The 25,843-nt window shown below is 51.8% G+C and overlaps 6 protein-coding genes across 6 annotated transcripts; 3 read left to right on the plus strand and 3 right to left on the minus strand.

Annotated features, from left to right (window-relative positions):
* Nucleotides 1-345: 345 nt before the first annotated feature.
* B0T23DRAFT_437555 (uncharacterized protein) lies at nt 346-1,829 on the plus strand (the record flags this gene model as incomplete). The annotated part of the gene is made up of 3 exons (XM_062840628.1): nt 346-520; nt 580-977; nt 1,032-1,829. 3 exons carry the CDS (start codon nt 346-348, stop codon nt 1,374-1,376), a joined length of 918 nt encoding a protein of 305 aa, XP_062695057.1. The 3' UTR covers nt 1,377-1,829.
* Nucleotides 1,830-11,218: 9,389 nt separating this feature from the next.
* Nucleotides 11,219-13,555, minus strand: B0T23DRAFT_65965 (uncharacterized protein). The gene is made up of 3 exons (XM_062841600.1): nt 13,179-13,555; nt 13,063-13,111; nt 11,219-13,003 (listed from the first exon to the last, which is right to left on the minus strand). Exons 1-3 carry the CDS (start codon nt 13,398-13,400, stop codon nt 11,226-11,228), a joined length of 2,049 nt encoding a protein of 682 aa, XP_062695058.1. The 5' UTR covers nt 13,401-13,555; the 3' UTR covers nt 11,219-11,225.
* A 685-nt stretch (nt 13,556-14,240) lies between these two features.
* B0T23DRAFT_66000 (G2-specific protein kinase nim-1) lies at nt 14,241-17,529 on the plus strand. Its single transcript, XM_062841601.1, has 3 exons — nt 14,241-14,385; nt 14,493-14,951; nt 15,004-17,529. The coding sequence occupies exons 1-3, from the start codon at nt 14,346-14,348 to the stop codon at nt 17,079-17,081; spliced, it is 2,577 nt and encodes an 858-aa protein (XP_062695059.1). The 5' UTR covers nt 14,241-14,345; the 3' UTR covers nt 17,082-17,529.
* A 617-nt stretch (nt 17,530-18,146) lies between these two features.
* On the minus strand, nt 18,147-19,817 carry B0T23DRAFT_393121 (putative D-arabinono-1,4-lactone oxidase; the record flags this gene model as incomplete). Its single annotated transcript, XM_062838056.1, has 1 exon — nt 18,147-19,817. One exon carries the CDS (start codon nt 19,815-19,817, stop codon nt 18,147-18,149), a length of 1,671 nt encoding a protein of 556 aa, XP_062695060.1.
* A 1,141-nt stretch (nt 19,818-20,958) lies between these two features.
* On the minus strand, nt 20,959-22,065 carry B0T23DRAFT_393122 (uncharacterized protein; the record flags this gene model as incomplete). Its single annotated transcript, XM_062838057.1, has 1 exon — nt 20,959-22,065. One exon carries the CDS (start codon nt 22,063-22,065, stop codon nt 20,959-20,961), a length of 1,107 nt encoding a protein of 368 aa, XP_062695061.1.
* A 456-nt stretch (nt 22,066-22,521) lies between these two features.
* B0T23DRAFT_437559 (Rec8 like protein-domain-containing protein) lies at nt 22,522-25,446 on the plus strand (the record flags this gene model as incomplete). Its single annotated transcript, XM_062840629.1, has 4 exons — nt 22,522-22,955; nt 23,021-23,057; nt 23,145-23,426; nt 23,493-25,446. Exons 1-4 carry the CDS (start codon nt 22,937-22,939, stop codon nt 25,444-25,446), a joined length of 2,292 nt encoding a protein of 763 aa, XP_062695062.1. The 5' UTR covers nt 22,522-22,936.
* Between the last annotated feature and the right edge of the window lie 397 nt (nt 25,447-25,843).

Genomic DNA, 25,843 nt, shown 5'->3' on the forward strand with positions numbered 1-25,843 from the left:
GTATCATCCACTCTTGTCTCCATGCCCTCGGGAGATCTAAATGGTACCATGTACTGAACAACCTTGTCCACCCCATCCACCGTCAACAAGCTTCTTTTGGATTTCGGCATACATAAGCTAGCCCCCCTCCTCTCACCTCCCTGCCCGCTTCAAAGCTTGGGTCTGAAAGACAAAGAAACGACATCATCACTGTTGCTGCTTTGAACCACCAAAATCAACTACACGTATCCGACTTCACCAAGCGATACTTTTTATCACGCACCATTTCGTCTCGATCAAAGGCAGTAGTAATATCGTCAACATAGACCGGTCCACTACACTTCAACCTCACACACCGACATCAAAATGGCACCCACGACGTTAACGCCTCAATATCCTGCCCAGCCTTACGGCTTCGCTCCGCCACCCTCCCCTCCTTTGGACGACTCCAACAAGTGCTCTCTGCCCTCGATTTCGAACCTGCTTGTCATGGCCGATCAGGGATCTCCTACCTCAGAGACATCTCCTCAGTCTCAGCAATGTATGACCGGTCAACCTATCTTGATATCAGGGAACTGCACAAGACTAACCGTTCTTCAGTGCACTTCTCAAAGCCTGACAACCGTCCCAACTCTTCCCAGTTTGGCAACCCAGCATCGATCAGGGCGAACCTCCCCCCTAGTCCTCCCATGTCTTCGGAAGCTTCTTTTGAAGGATACCGCTCTCCTTCAAGCAAGCCAGCAAGCCAGTCTCAGGGCAGCTCCAACTACTACTATGAGACCACGCCGCCTTTGAGCCAGCATGAAGCCGACTCCCGGCAGATGGCCACTGCTGCACCCAGAGCCCCTGTTCAGTCATCAACCTTCCAAACACAGTACCCGTCGTCAGCCGGCTACTCGAGTCAGTCAGGCATGAACCCTTATTACCCTCCCATGCAGCCGACACCCCCTCCGCAGCAGCAGATGTCGGGCTTATATTATCAGCGACCACTTCCTCAGGTGAGAACCATCAGCCAGATCCAACAGATGAAAGTTACCTAACATTTGCTTTAGACTTTCACCCCTGCTGTGCCAGTTCCAGTCACTCTCGCACCAGTCACGGGAGCCAACCCTTGGCAACATCACCACTATATTGCTCCTTCTTCCACTGCATCTTTTCCGCAGTCTCAAGACCGGTACATCTGCCAGACTTGCAACAAGGCTTTCTCTCGACCTAGCTCATTGCGAATCCACAGCCACTCTCACACTGGTGAGAAGCCTTTCAAGTGCCCCCATGCAGGCTGCGGAAAGGCCTTCAGCGTTCGCAGTAACATGAAGCGTCATGAGCGTGGCTGCCACAGTTTTGAGAGCAGCAACGGCAGAATCAGTGGCAACAGCAACAACGGCGCATCTGCCTAGGCGGCCAATCTTCGTTTCTTTTCTATTCACACCTCATACGTTATACAACCAACCTAGACGGTCCGGATTGGCATGAAAGGTTTTGAGAAGTGTTTATCACCATTTGCATGGGAAATCGGGTTTCATATGCAGGGATCATTCCTACAAAGCCTGGCATGTGTTTACGGGGAAAAGGGCGACAAATCACCGCATACAAATAGCGCATCACTGCTTGGGGCCGGCAGAGATTTCATATCGTTCAACAACAGGTACACACAAAGACCTGTATGCGTTTTACAGTCTCAAAAGATCGGGGTCTCTTTTCGGAACGGCAGGTCACGGTCTAGGGACTACAGGGTCTAAAGGGGTTTCAGGGATGACCTTTAGGGTTGGCTACTCACGAAAAAGCTCCCACGGCGCGAAACGGGTTTGGCTTGCTTCAGCATTTACACGGGCGTTCACGCGGAGATGACATGCGAGAACCAAAGAAATGGCTCGCACTTGGCATGAATTGGCGGCTGTTTTTTGTTTTCTCTTTTATTTTTTATTTTTTTCAATTCTTTCATATCCCCACACGTTCACATAATGTCTATGGAGCGGGATGCCTTTTTATGGGCGATTGTAAATTTAGCATTACGAGCTGCCCTTCAACAGAAGAAGTTGAGGAGCAAAGCCGGGGATCAACGTTGCATGAGGATGGATAGGGCGGACTTCAAAATTATCAATGCAAAATGTTCGACACTTAAACTTGATACGAGCGAGAAATCGTCAAAAATTGAAGCACTGGGTTTTGATCTGTCCATTCTCTGACATGACTTTGACAGATGTGCTTGGTGGAATGACTTGAATAATGTGGTTTGGTGGGAACTACAGACTTCCTTCTTCAGCCCGAACGAAGAGCCACACGACTGGTGGTTTATAGTCAAGTGAGTTTTGTGCAACAATGCATCCTTTGTCGTATTGTAGCTGTTGGACCAGAAATATGAACCGACGTCAGTTTTTGTACGTTGTTCGCTACACAGTCCTACCACAATGTGCGCCGTTTCACATGGCATCAATCACTGCAATCTTTCAGTTGTACGCCCAGCAATTTTTGTTGCAACTCTAACAGTTTCTCTAAAGCGTGTAACAACCTACCGTCGCTTTGATTGAACGACCTAAATTGACAAGGCCGGCCGGCCGCTTGAAGCATATGGCAATTCTTCGTCCCTCTGTAAGACAACATCAAACAAAATGCGGGCATTTGCCCTAACCCCTGACGGCAAGGGGAAAAACGGTTTCATGGGCTAAACCGCAAAGCAGCAAAAGAGGGGGAGTGAACATCACGATGGCTACTGCTGACTGATCAAGAGATCACAAAAATGTCGAGAAAGGAACGAAGATCATCCCTCTCTTACCCCGTCCCCCGATCTCATTTCCGTCGCATGATCTACACAGAGGGTACCAAGTGCGTGGATATCGACATGGACCAGGTCCGGAGGGAGGCACTGAAAAGGGAAATTATATGACGAGGACGCATGAAGACGCCGGAAGTTAAAGTCTTGTTAGCGACCAACCAGCCAACGCCCAGCAAAGACAGCCACCCCTCTTTGCTCTCAGAGGAGGGGGGGAGGCACGCAACCTACCAAGGACGGACTCGACGTCGACGAGATTCATTTTCAGGAATAGAACAGAACAGCGTCTATTGTTAAGTACCGCAAACCCCTAGCCGGCCAGCCAAGAAGAGAGGCGTTCCTGGGTTGCGGGCACGGCGCCTGCTATCTACGTCATAAATCACCTATGAGAACTACGTACATATGTAGTACGTCTTCTTACTCGCGAGTACACACGCAAATCCAGCTGCTTGTCTCTTTTGTCTCTCCTTCTCGTTATAAAGACAGCGGCAAATCAACATAGCAAATAAAGGGAGCAGCCCGAGGGGGCGGCCGGTTCGGGCAACACCAAAAAAATCGCGGGAAACGAATAAATGGCAGCTTTGGACATGACATACATGATAAAGCTTGGCTGTGGATTTTTGCAAGCCCTTTCAATTTTGGGAATGGAGGTCGTGGAATGTTTCGCTCCTTGTACCGTTGTTTGGGTTGTACTTTGGATCTCCATGAGATAGATGCTCACATCGGTAATCACTTAGCTTCGATTTTAGGTATATATGACTACGGTACCCAGACACGGCAACAGGTGATCAATGACAGCTCAAGCACGAGCATCAGCAACCCGCCAGCCCGTCAGAAGGAAGCGAAGATCGGTAATCTAGGTACGCAGTAACGAACGGTAGGTGTGTACGGCAATAGCGTGGGACACTATCAGCCCAGTAGTTCACATTTCGGTCATTAGTGCAGTGGTGCCAGTAGACTCGTAGTTGGCCGATATTTCGGGCACTGGAGTATTTACCCCCGGACGGCCCCCGTATCTAATGACGCTACTGATTATACTATTGCGCTAGTCGGTCGAGGATTTGCGCATCATGCAATTAGTGGACTACGCGAACCCCGTGACGGGACGGTAATTGTGGTTGTGGTTGTGGACGACAGAATGGGAAGTTTGACGAAGGCGGTGAGGAATGTGGGAGAAAGATGAACCGGTGCATCCTCTCACTGAGGGGGATGGAGCATCTGAGCACCTGAGCACTTTCTTGGCCTTAGCACCACTGCACCGACCACCGCCTTACAAGTGAAAAGTGTGGACAGTACTTAACGAGGGGGAAAATGATGAAATGTCAAGCGAGTGGGAGAAGAGAAACAGAAACATCATCCACCTCGGGTGAGTTAAGTTACCCATCACATCTTCCATTCCCCCCCTCTCCCTTTCAAATTATTCATCCGCGTCAGCGTCATGCCCAACCCCTGCGGAAGATCCTAGGTTCGAACGGGGAGGAGGGGCCGCAGGGGCACTCTGTCAAGGTAAAATACACTGCAGGTACCTGCCCCATTTATTTCATAGATGGTACCTGTGTTATAATTTTCAGGTTGCAGTTCCTTTCATGGAACGCTGCAGCTGGTCGAAAAGAGCCTCACCATACGCAGTACATTCACGAGTATCCCTTGGCGGTGATGTGCAAGATGAATTACGGGATATGTACATTACCGGAGATTTCGCCGTTCTGGGTAAGGTTCGTCAGCAGCCATAATGGTATCGCTAGCTTGGGGTGATGTTGTCTTACCTAGGGACATAGGTACACTTTTCTCGGCAGGCAATTTCGACAATGATGATGAAGAGTGGTGGTGGTCTTTCGACGACAGGACGGCAAGGCAAGCAAAAGTGGCCTTCTCTTGGAAGAGTCTGCACCTCTTTTGTCCATTTGCTTTTTCTGGGCCACGGCGCCAATCACGTCCTGCCGTGGCTCGGTGCAAAGCTGCCGTGGGATGTGGCGGGGTGGGGAATAGAAGGCATGGAAAGACCGTTAGGACGAGCGAAGGCAACTTCGAGTCCGACGTCGTTTTCCACCAATGGGGCTCCCTGGCCCGTTGCAGCTCATGCGTCGCTGGCTGGAGGGGACCTAGGGGCAGGGGGGGTGGGGGGTGGTCATCGTCGTCGTAGACTCGTCAACTTGTTGGTCGTCCTTCCCCGTCATGCCTCCATTTCACGACCCTTGTCTCATTTTTATTTCTAGCGCCCTTCTCTATCATCCGTACAATTTCAGCCCGTGATGGGTTTGCGTACCATTCGAGGTTAGCGCCCAGAAAGCATACAGTACCAACCCATTTCACCAGTTTTCATGCTGATGGCTCCCTCCATTTCCTACTATCAACCCACATTGCAGTCTTCGTTTTCTCACCCCTCCCATCCCTCGTCTACCTGCGACCCCCCTCCCTCGACGACCAGACTACACTTCCGACCCCTCCTCTCGTGCATGGGCCAGCATCGGCCAACTGAGCAATGAGATTCTGCCCCCTTGTCGCATTTCGGTTGATCACCGTCGATCAGCCTGTTCGCCAAGCGAGACCGGGGTTCCATATCCTTGTCTGTTCTCAAAAATGTTCCCCAATCCATGTGGATGGGATCAACATTTGCTTCTCTGCCTGCCCGCCCGCTGCCGAGATGGCGGTTGCTGCTACGGAGGGGCTGTCAAGAAAGCTGCCAGGTGCTGATGTCATGGGCGTACGACACAGTACGTTACTACTATGTATCGTGTTCTGTATCACAAGTTTGCCGTTACCAAGGCGGGTGACCTGAGCGCTCAGCAGTCAGCGCTAGTGTATAACTAAGAAATTCCTCTAGCTCCCTGTTGGGGGGCTTCTGTGGCTTCTCATGGCGAAGCATCATTGGCATCGATTTGCATTGGCAACATGAGATTATGCCAATGTTCTTTTCCATGATTATTCCTGCTATCGACCCTGCTAATATTGCATGATCGACGAATAGTCTTCGACAGCAATACGCATGGTTTCGTTGGTTACGCCTCAGCCTGGAAGATGCCTGCTGGTGGTCCCGGGACGGAAGCGGCGGAATTTGTGTGGTTTTGACATTCACAGAACCGACCGGTGGTGAGTCGAGCACTTCCACTTGCATGTCTGCCAAACTCGCGATATCAGGGTCAACCTTATCACCTCATTAGCCTTTATTGCATCACGGCATGTTTCCTTTCAAAACAGGCAGCGCCGGTCACGGGCAAATACGAATGAGGCTCGTCTCGTCGTGCCTTCTGTGGCTGTGAAGCGTACTCGGGTTTCTATCACTTCACCTCGTCCACAATGATCTTCGTTCACACCCTGTATTACGCAGTTGGCTTTGAGATTGAGAAATTCACCCACAGCCTGACTTGAGACATTGACAGCGGAATAGCAGTTCAACAGTGGTTTCTCTCCAGGCCCGCCTAAATAATGTATCACTGAAACACGGCGGTTAAGTCACGCGAGGCTCATGACGCCTCTTCATTAGTCTCGACGCCTACTGTTTATGCTGAGTAACAACCCTCCCGCCATGTCTGTGCAACCGAAGCCATGAGCCGAGGTCTCGAAGATATGAAGTCAGGTTCCTCCCAAAGCTCAAACATTCTGCGGTGACTCGATGCCTGTTGTTTCACCTGGTGGCCACTGACACGACCAACAAAACCGCAACCATCCATCATGTTGTGGGATCTCTTGTTACGTCCCAATAAGAAAGACAATTAAGTAAATGAATCAAAGATTATCAAGTACACTATGAAAAAGAAGTTTATAAAAATTGCCGTCGCAGTATTCCATCTGTCCAGGTTTGACAAGATAAAAACGAACATGAACCCTGCGTATGCTTGACAAGGTTATCGATACGAAGACGCCTCCAGTTATCTATCCATCAACAATTCCAGCAACTCGTTCCAAGATGGACAAAGGTCGAAATGAACCCAAAACCCCACACGATCTGTCTGATCCATGCAGATTATCGAGCCATTGTGCCATTATCGGCCGCGCAACACATACCGCTTTCCGCTTGCAAGTTCCAGGGATCTATGGCTTCCCAGCATATTTACTTTCCACTCCGTGCGCCGTGCGGATCCAGAGCTCCCCGTCGCAAGCGGGTGCTCCAGCTTCCATCAAGCCGAAAGACCGAGAGCAGCAACAATACGGCCGAGCCAGGGCTCCATATTGTGTCAAGACCAGCAACCCCTGAATCGCGACTTTTTTTTATTGTGTTGAGGTACACATGTGACAACGGGAAATCGTGTTCACTTCTCGCTGCGTAGTCATCGAAGCCGACAATGGAACTTTTCGAGGTGTTTTCGATGCCGTGAAAACCCCGTGCTGATTCGGGTTCACGGAGATTTCCGCTCAATAAGCTTTAAACTTACGTGATGATAGCCCGGGTTTCCCCTAGCAGCGTTGCAAACGTGTCGTGTTGAGGGCTTGAGCCAAGTCTCTCTCCCCCTGTGCCTTGATCGATGATATTCGATAAATTGCCCAGTTAGATACATCCGCAGCGCGCATCAAAGGGAATACTGTTAACCCTGTGAATGATGATCAAGTCCGTTACCGGGGTTCTTGATTGTAATTTTCAGGTACTCGGTACTCTATGCTAGGCCAATACGGGGTTCTTGTGCCAATCAGGAGGCCGCCGACAACGTTACGAGCTCCATTAGTTCTGTCACAATTTCATTTTTTCCATTGCGCAGAGAATTCTAGCATTGACTGACGGTGTCAAAGACTCATGTACTTGATAGAGATCGATCATATAGTGTTTAAACGATCTTTGAGTTATATCTGAGTCGGGTGAGAGGTGAGCGTCCCAGCCATCTCTCCGAGAATCAAGGCGCTGCCACTTGCAAACCACAGCGCTAACATTTTACGCAGTGCACTATATGCCGGCATAGGTAATGTCTCGAGTCCATCTTCGCATCCAGCTGTCAGCTTCCGCTTTTTGAATTCAACCTAGATTTCTGAACACGGGAACTAGGCTCAACAGAGTTTAGCACATCAGCTGTCGCCCGATCGGCTGCGTGTCACTTGCGTGACAGACTTGGGGCCAGACTTGCCAGTCACTCTGAGTGGTATGCTCAGCTTACCGGCCCCGCTGGCCGCCCTGCATACGCGAAGGTTCTTCATGGATTTTACTAGACCGTAAAGGGGATAAGATAAATCCGGTTTGATTGAGAATATGCGGCATTTTGCTCTTTTCAGTCGGCTGAAACGATGGCTTTCTGCATGGCGTTGGCGATCATCAACGTCAAGTCCCGCCTTGGATCAGCAGCCAACTTTCTTCATTGTTATGGCACATCACAGATAGGCTGATGGGGTTCCCCAGTTACCTGACACTGCTTGGTTTTTTCGACCCTATCTCGTTCTTTGCTTTTCTTCCATGCCCTTGCTTGCTTGCCCGTCATTGAGAGGTAGGCAATTATAGTAGTGTTTGTATATTGTTGTTTCCTTTTCACTTGCATAACCAGTCCTTTTAGAAGCTCACGGAGACGGGTATCAAACGACGACGGCAACGACGACGACAACAGTAAAAAGATACTGACGGACGAAGAAGTGATACATAATGCGACTCGGCTATACAAATCACGTCGACAGAGTGAGACATATTTCTAGAAGCTAAGTCCAGAAGCGGACGATAGCTTCTTCCCAGCCATCGCTTCGCTTCCCATGGCATTTCGGGACTTCGCGAGTCAGGGGCTAGCATACAAATAGTGGGGCCATCGTGAGATGGACAGGCAACCAGGGCCCAGGCACAGGGTACTGCTACCCGTTTAGCCTTGTTTCCAACATTTGGTAGTTTGTCACCATTGTTTCCCTTTTTCCTCTTCTCCCTTCTATCGATCGCACAAGGCAACTTGAATGGTAGTTTCTGCTACTCTGTGTGTACTGCGCAGTAGGTGCCACAGAGCGGTGCTACATTGTACTGTACTGTACTGTACTGTACTGTACTGTACTGTACGGAAAGCTTCCTTGCGGGGCCTTTAAACGCTTTATATCCCTGCAACTGCCCACAGCGGGGCCATGGTATCTCGCTAGTACTGTGGTATGTAAAGTACATGTACCGCAGTACGCACCCGGCAGGCACGAGGAGAAGCACAATCAAATGTTGTTCCGGGAGTCGTTCCCGAGAAGCCTCCTTGTTTCACCACCTTGTTAGGTAACAACTTGGGGGAACCTGGGAAGATGCTAGGCATCAGCTTTTTGTCAACCACAACACAGCCACCATCTCCTTCAACCTTCGACGAAAGAAAACGGTGCGACTCTCCAGGTTCAGCCTCCCGATCAAATGTAGTTCATCATCTCGTCTAACCCACTAGGCAACATAAAAGCAAAGAACTACACTACAATGACCACCAACAAATCCGCCATCAACTCAGCCACCTGAGTTCTCTCCCGCAGGCCCACCCCCGCCGCGGGCGTGAAGTGAAGATCTCTTTCCTCTCATCGTAAGGTACCATTCTGGCCTACCTACACTACAGAACAATGGCATGGAAACCATGATACTGGGTCCACGGGGGAAGCGAAGAAGGAAGTCGGAACCGAGACTAGACGTCCCGAAGGGTGTTTTGGGCGTGCCCGACGTGGAGGGCTTCATTTCGACCCGAGACATTGATCACATCACATCGCGATTTCAAACATTCCCCTGCCGTCGTTGTCGCTATTTAGTAAGCAAGTACTGTAGTGTGATGTGCCATGCCATGTGCGTACGCACGCGTGAGCAGGTGTAAGTGTGAAAGTGAATACGAGTGTGATGAGTGAGTGGTGGGTTGTACTCTGTGTAGTGTATAGGGAGGAAAGACTTCAGTGGATGAGGCGCGCTTGTGCGCTCGGTGTTTCTGGATACGATTGCTTAGTACATTTCTTTACGTACCTATGTAGTAAGTACGCCAGCAACATTATATTTGCGCGTCTACCGCTTACGTAAACCAGGCGCATCAGGTCCCCTACTTAGTCTACACATAAATACCAAAGAACGATGAACGAACGAACGAACGGCTGATAAGCCGCACACAGTCCTGTCAGAGCTGTCCTTCATTGTGTTCAGCGGCTATTCACAAGATTAAGGTCAGAGATGAGAGATCAGAGATCAGAAAGCAGCTGACTACACACAAGAGATCCCCCCTTTGCTGGCTGTAGTGCGTAAATGAAATCAAAAATGCAGATGTGCCAGTTGCCAATGTACATCAAGCATCACAGCCGGATGCGAGCGCGGGAGATCGTCCCCCGCCGTCCCGTGTTTCAAAACTCCAACCCACGACTATCCTATCGCATCTTCAGATATCCAATGTACAGTATACACGCTACATAGCTTCTACTATGGATGCAAGAGAGGCAGCATGTTCCAGAGCGCGGGCTAATTATCTTAGTAATCATCACCACCAGAAGAGGCTTGAAATCAATCCTCCCCTGCTTTCTCTCCTTTCTCACTAGCATCCACAGCTTCGAGACAACAAGGACCCCGGCTTAGAGAACTGCCGAAGAGCATGGGGTCGTGGAGAAGACTTGAGGGAAGGGGGGGGGTCATTCAGGGGCTAGCCGTGGCCGTGGCCAGGAGGGATCTGTGCCGTGCTTGGTATACATAGTACATAACTACGGGTAGGAGGTTCGGCAAGTCTATAATGAGGGTTGGTCGATGATCCATGTACTTTTGAATAATTTGTTAGTGGTTGTGATATTGGTTGATGAACTTGCTGCTGAAACATTTAACGGCACCGGAAATCATGGGTCACTCCTACCTACTGCAACCTTACCTGGGCCCCGTCTTTTTTGAATTGTTTTTGGTGGTGTTACATGCCGGTTCCCGAGGGCGGCTGATTGTTGGAACAGTCAATGATTGGATAGGTAACTCAATATACATCAGCTCAGGGTCGTTTGTGATGGATGGCAATGGGACTTTAAGATGTTGACTTGATAGATAGTCGTAGTTTTTTTAGTTTTTTTTCTTCACTTCTTAGTATGTAGGGGATGATACAATTTCTTCGCGACCGCTTCCGAAAAGAAAGAAGCCTGTCTGATGAAAAGCAAAGAATATTGTTATATTGATATCGGGATATAAGCAAGGGGTAGAGTAATTGGAGACAACGTTCGTCGTTGGGGCGGAAGCCCGCATCAAGTATTGAGAGCATGGCGTAAAGGAAGGAAGGCAATATTTGCGATACTGGTGCCACAGATATCTCAGTACTGTCAACACATTTTGTGGGATCCTTCCCTCTTTCTCTGACCAAAGACACGTGGCTGCGCTTACAATGCAAGACGATGATGTTGCTGGCCTACCGATTCTTGCTCTGGAAAGAGAGGATGTTGCGAGAAAAACCGAGTTCAGTTTTTGGCGCTGCGATGGGGGAGAGAGACACCTCAAACAAACGACCAACTTCTATGCGAACCATATTGATACAAAACCACCGTTGTATCCAATCGTAACATATGTTACACCTAATGCGTTGATGCAATATCTTTTCCTGTAAACGCTCGTAGCCCTTCAAGCACCCAGCTTGAGACGGTCAAGCATCTTATCGATCTTTTCCAGCAAGATCTGGTAGTTGACCGCATCCGACACAAACTCATCCTCAACCAACTTCCCGTCTAATGTTCGTAGACCACCACCTCCCTCCTCCTCACCATCACGTTCAGTGCTTTTCCCCACTTCCTCTCCTCCCACTTCCCTCTGGCCGTCAGAAGGCTGTTCGAGACGGATTTCCCCATCCTCAGCCTCTAATGCCAGGTCTTCTACCTGAGCAGCATCAATCTCGCCCTCCTCATTCAACATCTCTTCAATGCCATCACCCTCGAACCGGAACCGAAATCGCTCGCCCAGGTAATACCGAATATCGTCCAGCAACTCGATAGTGTCCGTCTCCTCACGCCTCTTGAGCCGGGACGCACTTTCCTGAATCAACTCGGCGAACTCCTCTTCGTCGATGTAGTCCTCCAATCGACTGGCCAGGTACCGGGCGGCGAAATCTTCCAGACGCTGGACTTTAAGGTCCCAGGCGGCGTGGATGACATCGTAGACGTTGATGGGTTCCACTTCGACTGACTGTCCATCCGCTTCCGGCGATGATCCAGTTGGTGTTTGTTGCTGCCCGCTCGAAGGTGCCGAAGTCGACGTTGCGGGTGGTGGCGATTGTAGCTCTTCCGCGGCCCCACCATGGGTGCGGTCTACCAGCGCGTTGCTGGTACCGCTGCCTAGAGTGCTGATTGCCACCGCGGCTTTGGTCTTGAGCTTATCCAACAGTAACATGTCCGCCGCGTAGAGAAGATCCAGAGCCAGCTCGAGCGGGCAGTCAGACCTCTCGGTGTAGAGGAATGTTAGGATGATCTCCAGAACTTCGGGAAGACAGTCCACCTTGATGATGTGGAGATGCTCGGTTTCCTTGGCTTCCATGAACTCGGAGGAGAACATGGTTTCAAAATAGGGACTGCGGATGAGAAAGGCTTTGTGCACCGGGAAGAGGACTGAGCGTTTGGGCTTTTTCGCACCATTCGAAGTTCCGTTTGTTGAGTTCAACGCCGCTGTGGGGCCAATGGGAATACCATGACGAGATATGAGCGCCTCTTCCGCGGGCTCAACGACATCTTCTCCTTCACCCTCGTCGAACTCGTCCGCACGCAACAAACAGTTTGCGGAAAAAGCGTTGTCTCGGGGCCATTTCACGTCCCCCACCCGACAAGTGTCAACTGTGAACTTGTGCTTTAGGACCGTGTCTCGGAAGTAAGCAGTTACTTGAGCCTGAGCACGCTGGACCTCATCTTGATGCCTCTGGCGCGCCAAGCGTCGGTCGGTCGTTGAAAGAACAGCTTCCCACAGGTGGGCAATTTCGAGCTGCTTGCAGAGCTTGTCGATCCCCTTGAAAACCTCCTCCTCAGTGGCTGTACTCCGAGGTCCAACAAGGTCGCGTGGAAGTTCACCAAGATAGAGATATCTTATGACGACCCGAAAAGCCTCGACAGGAATGGAGTGGGATAGTTTCCAAGTGCTAGTTTCAGGAGCGTCGGCGAATTTTCTTCGGAAATAGGGCGACCTGGAAGAGAGGATGAATTTATGCAGATGGAACGATTCAGAAGCTGTGAGGAGACTGATGTCTGTCGTCTTCGGAATCTCGCGGACAAGCAACGAGGTGATATGGGATGACCAAGCCTGTAAAGGATCCGCAGTCTTGGTGTAATCATAGGAAAGTAGCAAATTCCGAATCTTGTTGTTCAGAGCGTTGTAGACCGCGCGCTCTCGCTCGAATGAATCGGGGTCGGCCAGAGCACCTGGACTTGCGTGTAAGTGACTGGATGGTGGAGAGTTGGCGCTTTGCGATAGGACATACCGGATTCTAACAGGAGTTGCACCAGTTCATAATGCCCGCACAGACTTGCCTTTTGAAATATTAGTGCTACTGCAGAATTCAAAGAGCCTGAGGTGGCTTTCGAGAACATCACATACGATAATGAGTGGAGTATAGTCATATTTGTCTTTGCCATTGATGTTGACGCCACCTGAGATCAACTCCTGACAGTGCTTCAGATCGCCTCGACGGCACGCTTGTATGAATTCATGAAACTCTGGGGAATCATCAAACGGATGCTCATTGCGGAGGACGCCTTGGCGAATTAGTTGTTCATCGTCCTTGAGCTTGAGCTCGAGCTGGTCTTTGCGAAGTACCATCTTTTCTGTGCGTATATTTCCTTTGGTTTTGCCAAGTTTTGAATGCTACAAGGAAGGGGTATCGTTATCAAGGAACTAGGAACAGAACGAGAAGTTTATATTCGGAGGAGAATTGCACTGAAGGAGGGTGGCGGCACCGCAAATGGGTATCTCGGGTGCCGGAGATATGTAAGCAGACGGACGACCAACGCAATCGGGTCGGCTACGGGGCGCTAGCACGGACCAAAGAGCCGATGCGGGAAGTCGTGACGGATCGCCACCGGATGGTCGACGGGACAGCCGATGAGTTGTACCTAGGTAGAGGTAGTGTACTATGGTGATATGGGTAAGTTTAACCCGTGGGCCAGGTCGTCGACCACACAGTGCTCACGAAGCGTTGGCTGTGGTGGTCCGTGCCAGGTACGTGACAAGGGGGTTTTACTTTGGCTCGCAACCGCAGTACACATCTTATCTTATCATAGCTTACTGGTGTTATCGATAAGGTTTGCTGGCAGGCGGCGGCTTACAGGTATTGGTAGGTACTCTTTCAATGTTTAAGGTGGTACGCTGCCTCACCGCCCCGCGCCAGTTGCTGGGCAACGCGATGTTGACTGGTAGTAGGGATTCTCCCTTTGACAGGTTCGCAGGCGGGCAGCCCATCCGAAGCGTCCACGACCAGCCGGGCCGCCCAACAAGACCCGGAACCTAACTTCGATTGGTTACACGCAATCGTGCGCATCCTTTCCCGGCACTAGAATACACCCATCGCAATCACCATACACCATCGCATTCATCACATCCATCGCATACAACGCTGCTATTGCATTACCGGCACCTCTTAGACGACAGGGCCTATCCTTCAACACGGTACACTTCCCGAAACGATTGTCTTATGGATCAGGCAGCATATTCTTCCCAATTCATGATAGCCTGTCAGAGGTCCCGTTGATCTAGTCAACCGCCAACATGTCGGAGAGCGACAAGTACGAGCTTCTAGAAAAGATCGGTATGCGAAAACACCCTCTCCCAACCATCGAACGGCGCTCCACATGCACATGCACAAAGGGTAGCAGTGACATTGATGGCTGACAACGATTTGCTTGACAACCACAGGCCATGGCTCGTTTGGCATCATTCGAAAGGTGCGGCGCAAAGCCGACGGCATGATCCTCTGCCGCAAGGAGATCAGTTACCTCAAGATGTCGCAAAAAGAGCGTGAACAGTTGCACGCCGAGTTCTCGATTCTCTCGACCCTACGGCACCCCAATATCGTCGGATACTACCACCGCGAACATCTCAAAGCTACCCAAGACCTACATCTCTACATGGAATACTGTGGCAATGGCGACCTGGGCCGTGTTATCCGCAACCTTATTAAGAATAACCAGTACGCGGAGGAATCGTTCGTCTGGAGCATCTTTTCCCAGCTTGTCACCGCTTTGTACCGCTGCCACTATGGCGTCGACCCTCCAGAAGTCGGCAAGACTGTCCTTGGTTTGGGCTCAACAGCAAGGCCAAAACCTCCTTCGGGTGGCATGACTATTCTGCACCGCGATCTCAAGCCAGAGAACGGTAGGTGACCCTGTGATGCGTACGTGGACTGGTCTAACGTGCTGCCTCGTAGTGTTCTTGGGCGAAGACAACTCGGTAAAGCTTGGTGACTTTGGACTCTCCAAGGTCATGCAGTCGCACGACTTTGCCTCGACCTACGTTGGCACCCCCTTCTACATGTCGCCGGAAATCTGCGCGGCAGAGAAATACACGTTAAAGTCGGATATTTGGTCATTAGGATGCATCATATACGAGCTTTGCGCCCGAGAGCCCCCATTCAACGCCAAGACGCATTACCAGCTGGTTCAGAAAATCAAGGAGGGCAAGATTGCGCCATTACCTTCCGTTTACTCGGGAGAACTCTTTGCAACAATCAAGGATTGCCTGCGCGTGAACCCCGATCGAAGGCCAGACACAGCCACACTTCTGAACCTGCCGATTGTACGTTTGATGAGGAAGGAAAAGGAAGTTGTGGAATTTAGCAGGACTCTCAGAACGAAAGAGGAGACCCTGAACAAGCGTATCCGCGAGCTTGACAGCAAGTTGTCCGCACTCGAAACCGAAAAATCGTCCATTCGCGCCGAGATCGATGCCTCACTGAGAAGGGAATGGGAAGTCAAGGCGCGGTTGGAGATTGACCGTTTGGTGGCCCAGGAAATCGAATCTCTACAACAAAAGTTCGAGCAGGAGGTTCAGGCGCGGGTAGAAGCAGAGCTACAACGCCACGGGAGAGGACCCATGTTCAACAGTCATGGCCAGCAGGGCTCGTTTTCTTCGACTGCTGCTACATTGGTGTCTGACTACAACCTGTCCTCAGTCGGTAGCGGTGACGGCGACTTCCCTTCTACTACGGACATCACCGATATCTCGATTGCCGAGTCGACTGATGGCTGTGACATCACAAAGAAAATCCCGCGAACACCCTTCCACAGAGCGCAGACATATTCTTCCGCACCCGCTGAATCTGTACTTGGCACGCCAATGGACATTGAAATGGCCTCACCATCACCTATCACGATCGCCTCCCTCTCCCTTTCGCCCCGTCGGATGGCTTTGACAAAAGCGCCGACCACAAACCCACGGATGATTTTTGGCGAGGAGCCAACTTCTACAGACAAGAGCAACTGGGAGGTCCCAAGAGAAACAGAGATGATAGACTCTGGCGACGAGTCCGAAGCGGAGGCTCTGGTTCCTTCACCGAAACGTATCACTAAATCCAGCAAGAACCCTTTCAGTACTGTCACAACCAGGTCGAGGCCGTCGCTCAACTCGCAACAAAACTCCAATGTTCTTCCAATCCATGGTTTACGCTCCAAACAGACGTTAGCCACCCGCTCTAAGACAGTTAGTGGACATTCGTCGATAGGACAACACCCCCTTCGTTCCGCACCCAGCGCTCCCTCCCTGCGAGACCGCAAACCCAGCCCAACCCGACGACTCAGTAGGATACCATCGGTAACGGGCGTGGGCAGAAGACTCAGCGCGAACAACATCAACAACAGCAGCAACGGCGGTAGTGACGCCCCATCCTCGACCGTCACGTCCAACATAACCGTCAGAACAAGAGGTCTCAAGCGGATGTCGTCCACATGCGATGAATCGTCGTTCAGCCAGCAACAAAACAACCAACCACAACAGTCACTGCCACAAGCTCCGCCTCTTAAGAAGATCGGACTTATGGCCGCCAAGAACATTCGCGGAAGCTCGCTTGTCGAGCTGCACCAGGCTCGCGCCGGTGGTAGGCCCATCAGCGCGATCATTTCCAACGAAGCCAAACTACGCGCCTTTAAGGAACACGCGACAATCGCGGCGTCAGCAGTGGACAGCAGCAGCAGCAGTAGCAGCAGTAGCGGACAGTCGCAATTACCGACCCGACCACGATCACAACCCCAACCGATAACCGCAAACTTTGAGCAGCAGCAGCAGCAGCAGCAGAGTAATACCAACAGCATCTCCTCTTCCAACAGCGCAGGCAGCGGCAGCGCCACTGGAACGGGCACTGGGGCTGGGACAAAGTCGATGCCATGGCCGGTAGCTCCCGTATGGAATCGGGAGGTGGAGACGGAGGAAATGCCCAGTCCGTTTATTGTGAAGACCTCGAAAAGGCCGGCGAGCTTTGTGAGGCCGGCATCGAATTTGAGTCAGAGCTAGACCGACTGATTGAATGGACAGCTTCGCCCGCCCGCCCGCTTCCTTCATCTTCATCATCGTCATCATCATCGACACCCATCATCGGCTACTTCTGTCTCCTTGCCGATTTTTCATTCGGGGTTCATCAAAGCATTTTCTGGTTCGGCTTCTAGTTCTGGCATAGATTCAAGTTGGATCAGCAAATGCATAGGCATCGCATCAATCATCGCATGGCGTTAGGGCTAAGGGGAGAGCAGACGGGTGGAAAAGTAACAGAGGTGAAAGAGTGAATTAAGAGAGAGAAGGATTGAAAAGCGAACAAAGGACCACATTCTGCTCGGGCTTGGGTGTGGGCATGTACACGTATACATGCACGTAACGGAATGGAAGCGGTTTGCCCTCCCTCTTGCGAGCTTGTTATTCAACCTGGTGATTACTGTAAAGTCATCTTTTGGCTACGGCGTTGGCTAATGGTTCTAGAGAGATCAAGTGGCAACGTAATCGAAGCAGACTATGGTTCCTGAGCAATCAGATTCTTCCAGGGAGTTTCTGTGGCGTTGGCGGTATTAGGAATGGCCTGGGGATATAATGAATGACATGACACGACATGAATTACGCATTCTGTGTGTGAGGTACTAGGAGGCGTAAACAGCTACTAGTGTTCAAATTACTTCCACTGCAGCATGGAAGAACCCACAATCGTTCGTTCAAAATCGCAATCTTAGTACTTTTCTGTGGTATCTGTAGAGTACAACGTATTCGCCTTTCGATATTCAAAAGCTTCTTGCCATTCCTCCCTTCCTTTCGAACCAGCCTGGTATCCCAAAATAATCATGAAAAGTTAGGGTACATATCCCAAGACTCCATGAAACGCTCTTTCTCACTCTTTGGCCATAATTCCCGATGCCTATCTGAATTCAGTCTTCATCAAGTGGTTTGTTCAAAAACTCCACCTAACCTATTTTCTCTCCGAATCCCCTTTAATTTTTCAGCAGTCTGCAGCGTCCTGCCACCTAGCTTGGTCTCCTCCTTCTCGGCCTCCTTCTTCATCCTGTTGAGCGGAGAACCCAGAATTCTCCCGATCACCTAGTTCGGCGCGACGAGGTTCTGGATGCCAATCACTTCGATACCACCACCCTGCCTCGCGGGGACCTTCTTAGTCGTCTGCTGAATCTCCTCTAGCGGGAGGAGCTTGTCCCTTTGTAGGGGCTCCAGCAGGTAGCGTCTGTGCCAGGGCCCAACAAACATGCCCTCGGGGTCGACGCTCTCGCGGACGGCGCCCCACCGCTGGAGGTCCTCGCCGTACCACCTTGCTAGGTCGGCCTGGGTCGCGGTGAAGGTCTTGGCCCAGTGCGGCTTGCCGCCGAGCTCGCGCATGAGCCACTCGAAGCCGAGATAGTAGCGCTCCGTGGCGTTGTAGGTCGGCTCACGGTGGTAGGGGCGATACATGATGGCGTTGAGATAGAGCGTGGGGCCGTCACACTGCGTGGGGTCAAGGAAGGGGCGCGTGTTGGCCTCCCGCGAGGTGTAGACGGTCGAGTCGCTCGCACGCACTTCGACGGGGCTGTGAACCCAGAGACCCTCGGCGCTGTAGGGGATGCCGTGCTCAACATAGCCGGGGTCGCCTGGCTTCAGGTTCTGAAGCCAGGCACCAAGACGCTGTAGAGCCTCGGGTCCCTTGTGGAGGGGGATGGCCCACTCGTTGACGGATTGGCTGTATAGGCAGTTCAGCAGGAAGGCCTTCTGGCTGGGCTGAACGGCGCCAATCCTCGTGACCTCGCCGTTCTTGAAACCATACTGCATGCCGAAAACGAACCACTCAATCCAAGGCGTGATGCGCGGGACCCATCTGGAGAGAGCAAGAAGGTTGTGATAAACATAGTAGCCCAGCCAGCTATCGTAGTAGCTTGTTGGCGGCTCACGGTGCTTGACGGCGCCGGTCTTCAAGTCGACCGGGTCGACAACGTGGGCAGTCCAAACAGCGGCGCGGCGCATGTAAGGAAACCACCAAATACGCACAAACTCGGCCTGGCTCCAGAGATCCTTCTCCCATTGCTCAAAGATGCGCTTATCCGAGTCGATTGCCTGGCTCCAGGCAAGTGAGAAAGCTGGGACAGCCTTGAAAGTGACCTCGGTGATGATACCCAAGGCACCGAGGGAGATCAAGGCGGCCCGGAAGAGATCAGGCTTGTCCTCTGGGGAGCACGACAACGTCTCGCCATTGGCAAGAGTAATCTTGAGCTCAGTAATGCTTTCACCGACAAGACCATGCTTGATGCCGCTGCCGTGCGTGCCCGTGCTGATGGCGCCGGCAATGCTCTGCTCATTGATGCTGCCGAGGCTAGGCAAAGCAAGCCCGCGGCGGTCCAGCTCGTCACTGAGCTGGTAAAGACGGATACCTGCCTGCACAACAACGAGACCGGTCGAATGGTCAACGGAGATAACCTTGTTGAAGTTGTCCAGGTTGACGAGCCAGGACGAGGTACAAGTGATGTCTGAAGGAGAGTGACCGCAGCCGGTGGTAGTGACACGGCGCCGGGCATGACGGGCCAAGCGGACGACCTTTTGAATTTCTTGGACAGATTCGGGTTGAATATAGAGCTCGGGCAAGCTCGTGAAAGTGCCAGCCCAGGTTCTGTGGACATGAGCGGTCTTTGCCCGGAAAGGAATGCCGCCATCGCGCTGGCTGGCGAGCTCGATGATCTCGCGCACGTTGGACGGGAGGGAGGCGAGCGCCGGGTTGCTCTCGGTCGCCATGTTAAGCGGTGGGGTTTCCCCAGATGATGTTAAATGAAAAGTTTGGCCCAATCTATACAAATGAGCATGAGGAGAGAAAGATTGGTCTTTATGAAGTTACAAGGACAGGGACAGCGATAAAGTTGCAATGACTTCGGTTTGTCGTGCGATCGATGGCGAAAGCGGCCGGAGTGGAGATCCGGATATTTTCTACAAGTACTGCGTATAACCAGAACGAGCTACTACCACTGCGTGCCGAGGGCGGGGAAGTCGCAAGAGGAAATCACGGCAGCAGCGCCAACAGGTTTGAACCTCACGATGGTAGGCAGAGAGTGCAAACCTTTGATTGGGTTGAGGATCGATGAATGCGCCAGCCATAGATAAACTGTGCGAAGTGAAACTGAGAAAAGCAAATCATAAAATGATCAACGCGTTGCATCAGACAAGGGATTTTGGAGCGGAGGAGGGGCTCACGATACTTTGACCAACCCATCGCCTCTACTGATTGGTCAGACTTCGTTTAAGTCGTTTTCTAGATTTCTTGGCTCTGTAACCCTTGGTGATGTTTTGCAGCATCAGCACTGGCGACAATTGTTTACTTTCTCAAATGGACTGAGGCGAGGCTCAAGCGTCGATTCACATTTCACCTTGAGATAATGTGACTTCTTGAATAGGATTACAGGAAGCTATCTGCTTAATCTTCCTCTGGGATCTCATATCTCAAAGACCTTTCGAGCACCAAAGGTATTGGCAAACCCTGGAGGCCAGCCGTGACGATAGTTATCCCCTGACTCCGCCCCACGCTTTTACCACTGAGTTGCGGGAACAACGCCGCATTCCTCAGACATCTACCACCCAAGATCGTTAACATCCCGTGTGACCTTTTTTTTTATATATCTTTTTTCCTTTTTTTTTTATGTTTTTTTTTTGGAGGGGGGGGGGGGGGGGGGGGAGATAGTATTGTGCAGAGCTGTATACGGAAGCCGAAAGCACAAAACTGCTCTTCAAAAAGCTGACAAACGTCATCTTCTCCTGTGAATGTGAAAGTAGCCACCCCAAAATGCCAGATCCCCAGCTGCCAGTACCCCAATATTCTGAGCGAAACTCTGAGCTCTCACACCTATGTAAGCCAAATTCTTGCCTGTATGCTGGCCCGAAACTCTCAAACTCTCAAGGTACCCACCTCCCGATACAGTGCGACTCGGCCGTCTCTAGGCTTGATCTGGTAGCAAAGGGTGACCGGATCACCAGCGAGGTTCTTCTTGCAGTACTTGCAGTCGATTTCTCTGGTTGCCATGGACACTGGGCCCTCCCACTTATTGTCGCACATGGCCTTGATGCAGAGCCACTGGCCCTGGTGTTCTTCCTTGCCCAGCTGCTTATGGACATATTCGGGGTTTCCTGGATGACTGGCCAAGCATTTCATGATATGTTGGATCATCGTCTCGTTGGTCGCAGGTGGTTGATTGCTATCCGGGACAACGTTCTGGATAATATGGCTGACCTTGCGCGCAAGATCCTGATACTCGTTCTGTTCCTTGTTTGTGAAGACAGCATCATTGCTAGGTTGCTTGTTGTCTTTCTTGTCGGAGCCCAGCGGACAGGTCTTTGCAGTGTGGCCGTGCCAGTCGCAGAGTTGGCACGCGGCACTCTTATCTCCGGGAGCAGGATAGCCAATCGAAGCCGACGAGCGTAGGTCGTTCAATTTGAGTGACTTCAAAGGGATATGAAAGGTTTCCGGGCTAGGAGGCGGAGGTCTGGGAACCTCAGGAGTAGTATGAAATGTGCCCGAGCCCTTTGCGGGCGGAGGGATCGGAGAACCGTTCACACTTCTTGGGACAGTATCGATAGGCTCGTTGTCGAATTCTCGCTCGTAGTCTGGGGTGGAAACCCGTGAAAACGAAGTCGTGGCAGTGGTGAACTGGACAATCTTGGGAGTAGGAGGTCTGTAACTCGTACTGTCGAATTGATCATAGGGCTGGGGAGCACTTGTCGCAAGAGGAAAGCTGGTGTAACGCGATGGAAGTGTCGAATACAGGCCCTCGATGTAGCCAGAAGCGCTGTGCATAGGAAATTGGTTTGCCATGGGAGGGACATATCTCACGGCTCCCGGTGGAGGCTGAGGTCCCGGTGGAAACTGGGTTGGGATATACTGCGCTTGCAGCTTTGACGCGACAGAAGTCGACGCATAGCTAACGTACGGAACAGATTCTTCGCGATCGTCGACCGGAGAGTCGCGGCGGCCGTGGCGGGATTGATGGTCGCTCATTGCGAGATCATCAAGAGGAGTTGAAATAGCTCTTTGCCGGCGAGAATAGTCTCAGGGACGACGATGTCACGCAGGACTTGTCAGTGTTGAGCGGAGAACGGCTCGTTGGCCACAGTGACAGAGAGCCTTCTGGACAAAAGTTTGGTATTGGAATTGTTGTCGAACAAACTCCCGGCCCTCATCAGACAAGATGTTCTGGGAAGAAAAAGTTGTTGCGTGGGCGAGTGTCTCGTAGCTTTCGGGAAGACAACAAACGGGGGATATGATAGATTGGCCGATAACCAAGGGCGAAGTAATGGAATTGCTTGGTAGTGAATGGACGATGTCTGGTCCAAAGCTCAGGCCATGCTGGGTTGAGAGTATTTGACTTGAAGATGGACGGTCCGAGTAATTTGTTTTACGAGCCGCTCCTTCCTTTTTTGAACACAAGTTCCCCCCGAGTATCGAGAACTGTGGGGGGAAACAAGAACTCGACCACTCCGTTGATACCAATCCTGCTCTTCAATTTGAACAGCCCACCGTAATGTTCATTCCGTCAAATTGGTTTCGTCCATGCCACCCATTGTATTCTGGTCCAGTCGTTGTTTGCGTGTCTTTTCATCCCATTTCGGCCATGTCCACGTAGAACGCGTCAAGCTCTCATACCCGACCCCGAGCATCTTTTAACCCACTACCCCTCTTCACCCGCGTTCATTCTCCATTTTTTCCCCCTTACCAAGGTTCTCCCCCATACTCTGTTCTTCCTTCATATCTCTAGTCAAACCTTATCATCAACCTTCACGCATCGTATCCTTCGAGGCCCTGGCCTCCTTCATCAAGTAACACTTGAGAATAACAACCTCTCAATCTCACGCAGCCGTTCCTCGCTACCATGTTCTACAGTCACGAAAGTAAGTAGCTTCACTTCTCATTCGACGACGAGACGAGGGCGAAGCATTACTGACTCCTTCACCAGTCTTGACTAACCAGCAGTATGGTGTTGCCACCGTGTGGTAAGTGAACCTGGACGAACCTCAGTAAACCTTTCTGTGACTTCTAGGTGAGACAACTCAGCTAACGCAGCTCTACTCTCGCTCCAGGTTGGTTTCGACCTTTGGTCTAAGATCAAGCAACAGGAAGATCTCGCGTAAGGCAATCCAAGAAGTCAATGTCAGGAAAGCCTGCGAGACCATCCTCCAGCCGGGCGCACCCATTGCTTTGCGGCTGCAGGGAAGTCTGCTATATGGCGTTTCTAGAGTCTTCTCCCAGCAGTGCACCTATGTGCTCACCGACGCCGAGAAGATCCATATGCACATGAGATGCTTCTACAATGTCTTGGGAGGCACCGGGAATGCCCTTGATCCGCAAGCCGGGAAAGCAAAGTATGTCTACCCCCTTCTTCTTGCCCGTGACCAGATAAATGTGTCAATCTAACCTCACATTCGCAGGCGCAACCAACTCATCCTCCCGGATGATCCAAACTTCGAGGTCAACATGGGGCTCCCAGCCTTCCGCTTAGACGAGGATGGAAACCTGGCTTCCCTAGTCCAGAGTCAGGCCTCATGCAAGACTTCGTCCCAGTTCTCTCCATTGGACAGATTCAATCTCACACCGGACGGAAGCGGTTCCTTTCTTCTTGGCCTTGATCTCCCTCAGTCTTCTCCTGCCGACCCGCTGTATTCTCAGCATTCTTCCTACTCCCTGGGGCCTCTTTCTCAACATAAGCCTGACGACGATATGATGGAGTTTGGCGAATCCGAGGCCAACGCCGAAATCTTTGGCGATTGGGGAATCGAGATTGACGCTGACGGCAACGTGATGGCAACTGTCGACGAGCCTGAGCTGCCTATTCTTCCTCGCCCCGAGGAAGAGCGAACTCGTGTCACTGCCTTTGGCCAAGGTCATGATGAGTCGGAATTATCCTTTGACGACCAAGGTGACTTGCTCATGAGCGGAGGTACGGCCCCTCCGCCCGATGCCGATGAAATTCCTGGCCTTGTCCCCGACCAAGTCGAGCAAGCTCAGGAAGACCAATTTATGGAAGATGTCGAAGAAGCAAAAGTCATTGCGGAGGAGCCTGTGGTTCAAACAGTCGCCACACCTGTCCAACGTCGTCAGCGCCGCCGTACTGTGCTGGTACCTGACCATGATACCAAAATCAGTCGCCACGAATTGAAGTCGTGGAGCACCGATTATCTTGTCAATGTCGAGCGGGCGAACAACGCTGCCGTACGCGCTGCAGCCATGAACCCGACTACTGCCAAAAAACACGCATACGAGCTCATATTTGGTCGTGGAGTTGGCCGTGTAGGCGCCCTTGAAAGCGGTCTTAACTTCGGAAACCATCGCAGCCATCCACTGGCAGCTCTGTTTTCCGGCGCCAATTTTGCTAGCGAGGCCTTGGGCGTCAACATCGATGAGGAGGTTGAAGCCGAGGGAAGACGCAGCCGTCGACGCACCGCCCTCGAAGCCCTCGAGTTAGAGGAGGAAGGTGCCGAGAGACGTGTACGTCGTCGCCTTAGTGATGAAAACGGAGAAGAGCATCGAGCGCAAGCGCAGCAAAACGCCGAGCCGCAGACTGAGGCAGGCCGTGGCGGCTTGCCTACTGGAGGAGCCGAAGAAGACGCCGAGATTGGAAGAAGAGATGGCTCAGCACTGCCCGACATTCCCTCCGACGCACCCTGGAACCGACCCTCTTCCCTGGTCCCAGGCTCATCGGTGAAAGGCGACAATCACCACCGCGGATCCAGCCGCCAAGTGAGCGCCAGTCCCCTCCACAGCCGCGGCAGCCACTTGGCCCACCTCCCCCCCATCGATCGCTTCAGCGACGCAGGATCCTACGCGCCCTTCTTGCACTCCGGCGGCGCCCCTGGTTTCTCATCCGACCCCATCATGCCACCTGGAGAGGATGAACCGCAGCTTCCGCATTTGCCTGGCGGTCCTCAGGGTGGCCGTGACCTCTTGCGCCGTACTCCTTCCGGCGAAGCTGAAACGACTGCTACCCAGGCTGCGGCCGAAACCTCCCAAGTAATGCGCGACGCTCTAGACCGCGACGGCCACAACTTCCTGGCTTACGTTAATATGGTAGCCAAAGCCAGAGGGGAGACGCGGTCCCTTGGCGGCGGCGTTGCTCCACCCTCTTCTTCCCATGCCCACGGAGACGGAAACGACAGACTTCTCAGACAGTGGGTTGCCTTTGACGAGCTGTTGGATGAACCTAGAGACAGAACCCGACAGGTGGCGACTCAGGCTTTCTACAACGTCTTGGTCCTCGCGACCAAAGACGCGATCAAGGTAGAGCAGGACATGGAGGGCTTCCAGCCGTTTGGCGAAATTCGCGTGGGCGTTGAGGTGTCGGAGGCTGAGATGCTAGCTCTGATGGAGGAGGATGGTGACGAGTGAGTGATGCGGAGATTTGCGAAGAATGCACACGTATCGGCGCAATCGATGCCAATCTTGCGGTTCTTTTATCTATTATTATTTTCCGGTTCGGGTTGTCGGGTGGGTAAATGGGAAACAGGATGCATGTGCTCCCCTACGCTGTGAGATTATGATTGGGAAAAGGGCCAGATGGGATTACCATCTTGAATGGTTTGCTAAGCAATTATGCCTCTGGCAAAAACCCTCTGGCGCATGCGGAAGACAGGATCACAGTTTCTGCGGAGGATATAGGGAGCTGATCTTCGGAGAAGTATGGGAAGGGGACAACGGACTTCAGGCAAACGGCAACTTTGCAACACGCTGGGGCTCACTTTGACAGAAGGCAAGCTTGTAATTTTGCAACTGAGCAATTTCACAG

This window comes from Neurospora hispaniola, assembly GCF_033458365.1.
Source record: "Neurospora hispaniola strain FGSC 10403 chromosome Unknown B0T23scaffold_2, whole genome shotgun sequence".
Taxonomy (NCBI): Eukaryota; Fungi; Ascomycota; class Sordariomycetes; order Sordariales; family Sordariaceae; genus Neurospora; species Neurospora hispaniola.

What these genes read in the sequence shown, in the direction of transcription:
- B0T23DRAFT_65965 (XM_062841600.1), bottom strand. Translation starts at nt 13,400, where the DNA reads ATGGTACTTCGCAAAGACCAGCTCGAGCTCAAGCTCAAGGACGATGAA. An exon ending in ACTATACTCCACTCATTATC is followed by an intron (nt 13,112 to 13,178) that starts GTATGTGATGTT and finishes ATATTTCAAAAG; the next exon opens with GCAAGTCTGTGCGGGCATTA. An exon ending in GCAACTCCTGTTAGAATCCG is followed by an intron (nt 13,004 to 13,062) that starts GTATGTCCTATC and finishes ACGCAAGTCCAG; the next exon opens with GTGCTCTGGCCGACCCCGAT.
- B0T23DRAFT_66000 (XM_062841601.1), top strand. Translation starts at nt 14,346, where the DNA reads ATGTCGGAGAGCGACAAGTACGAGCTTCTAGAAAAGATCG. An exon ending in CGAGCTTCTAGAAAAGATCG is followed by an intron (nt 14,386 to 14,492) that starts GTATGCGAAAAC and finishes TGACAACCACAG; the next exon opens with GCCATGGCTCGTTTGGCATC. An exon ending in CGATCTCAAGCCAGAGAACG is followed by an intron (nt 14,952 to 15,003) that starts GTAGGTGACCCT and finishes GCTGCCTCGTAG; the next exon opens with TGTTCTTGGGCGAAGACAAC.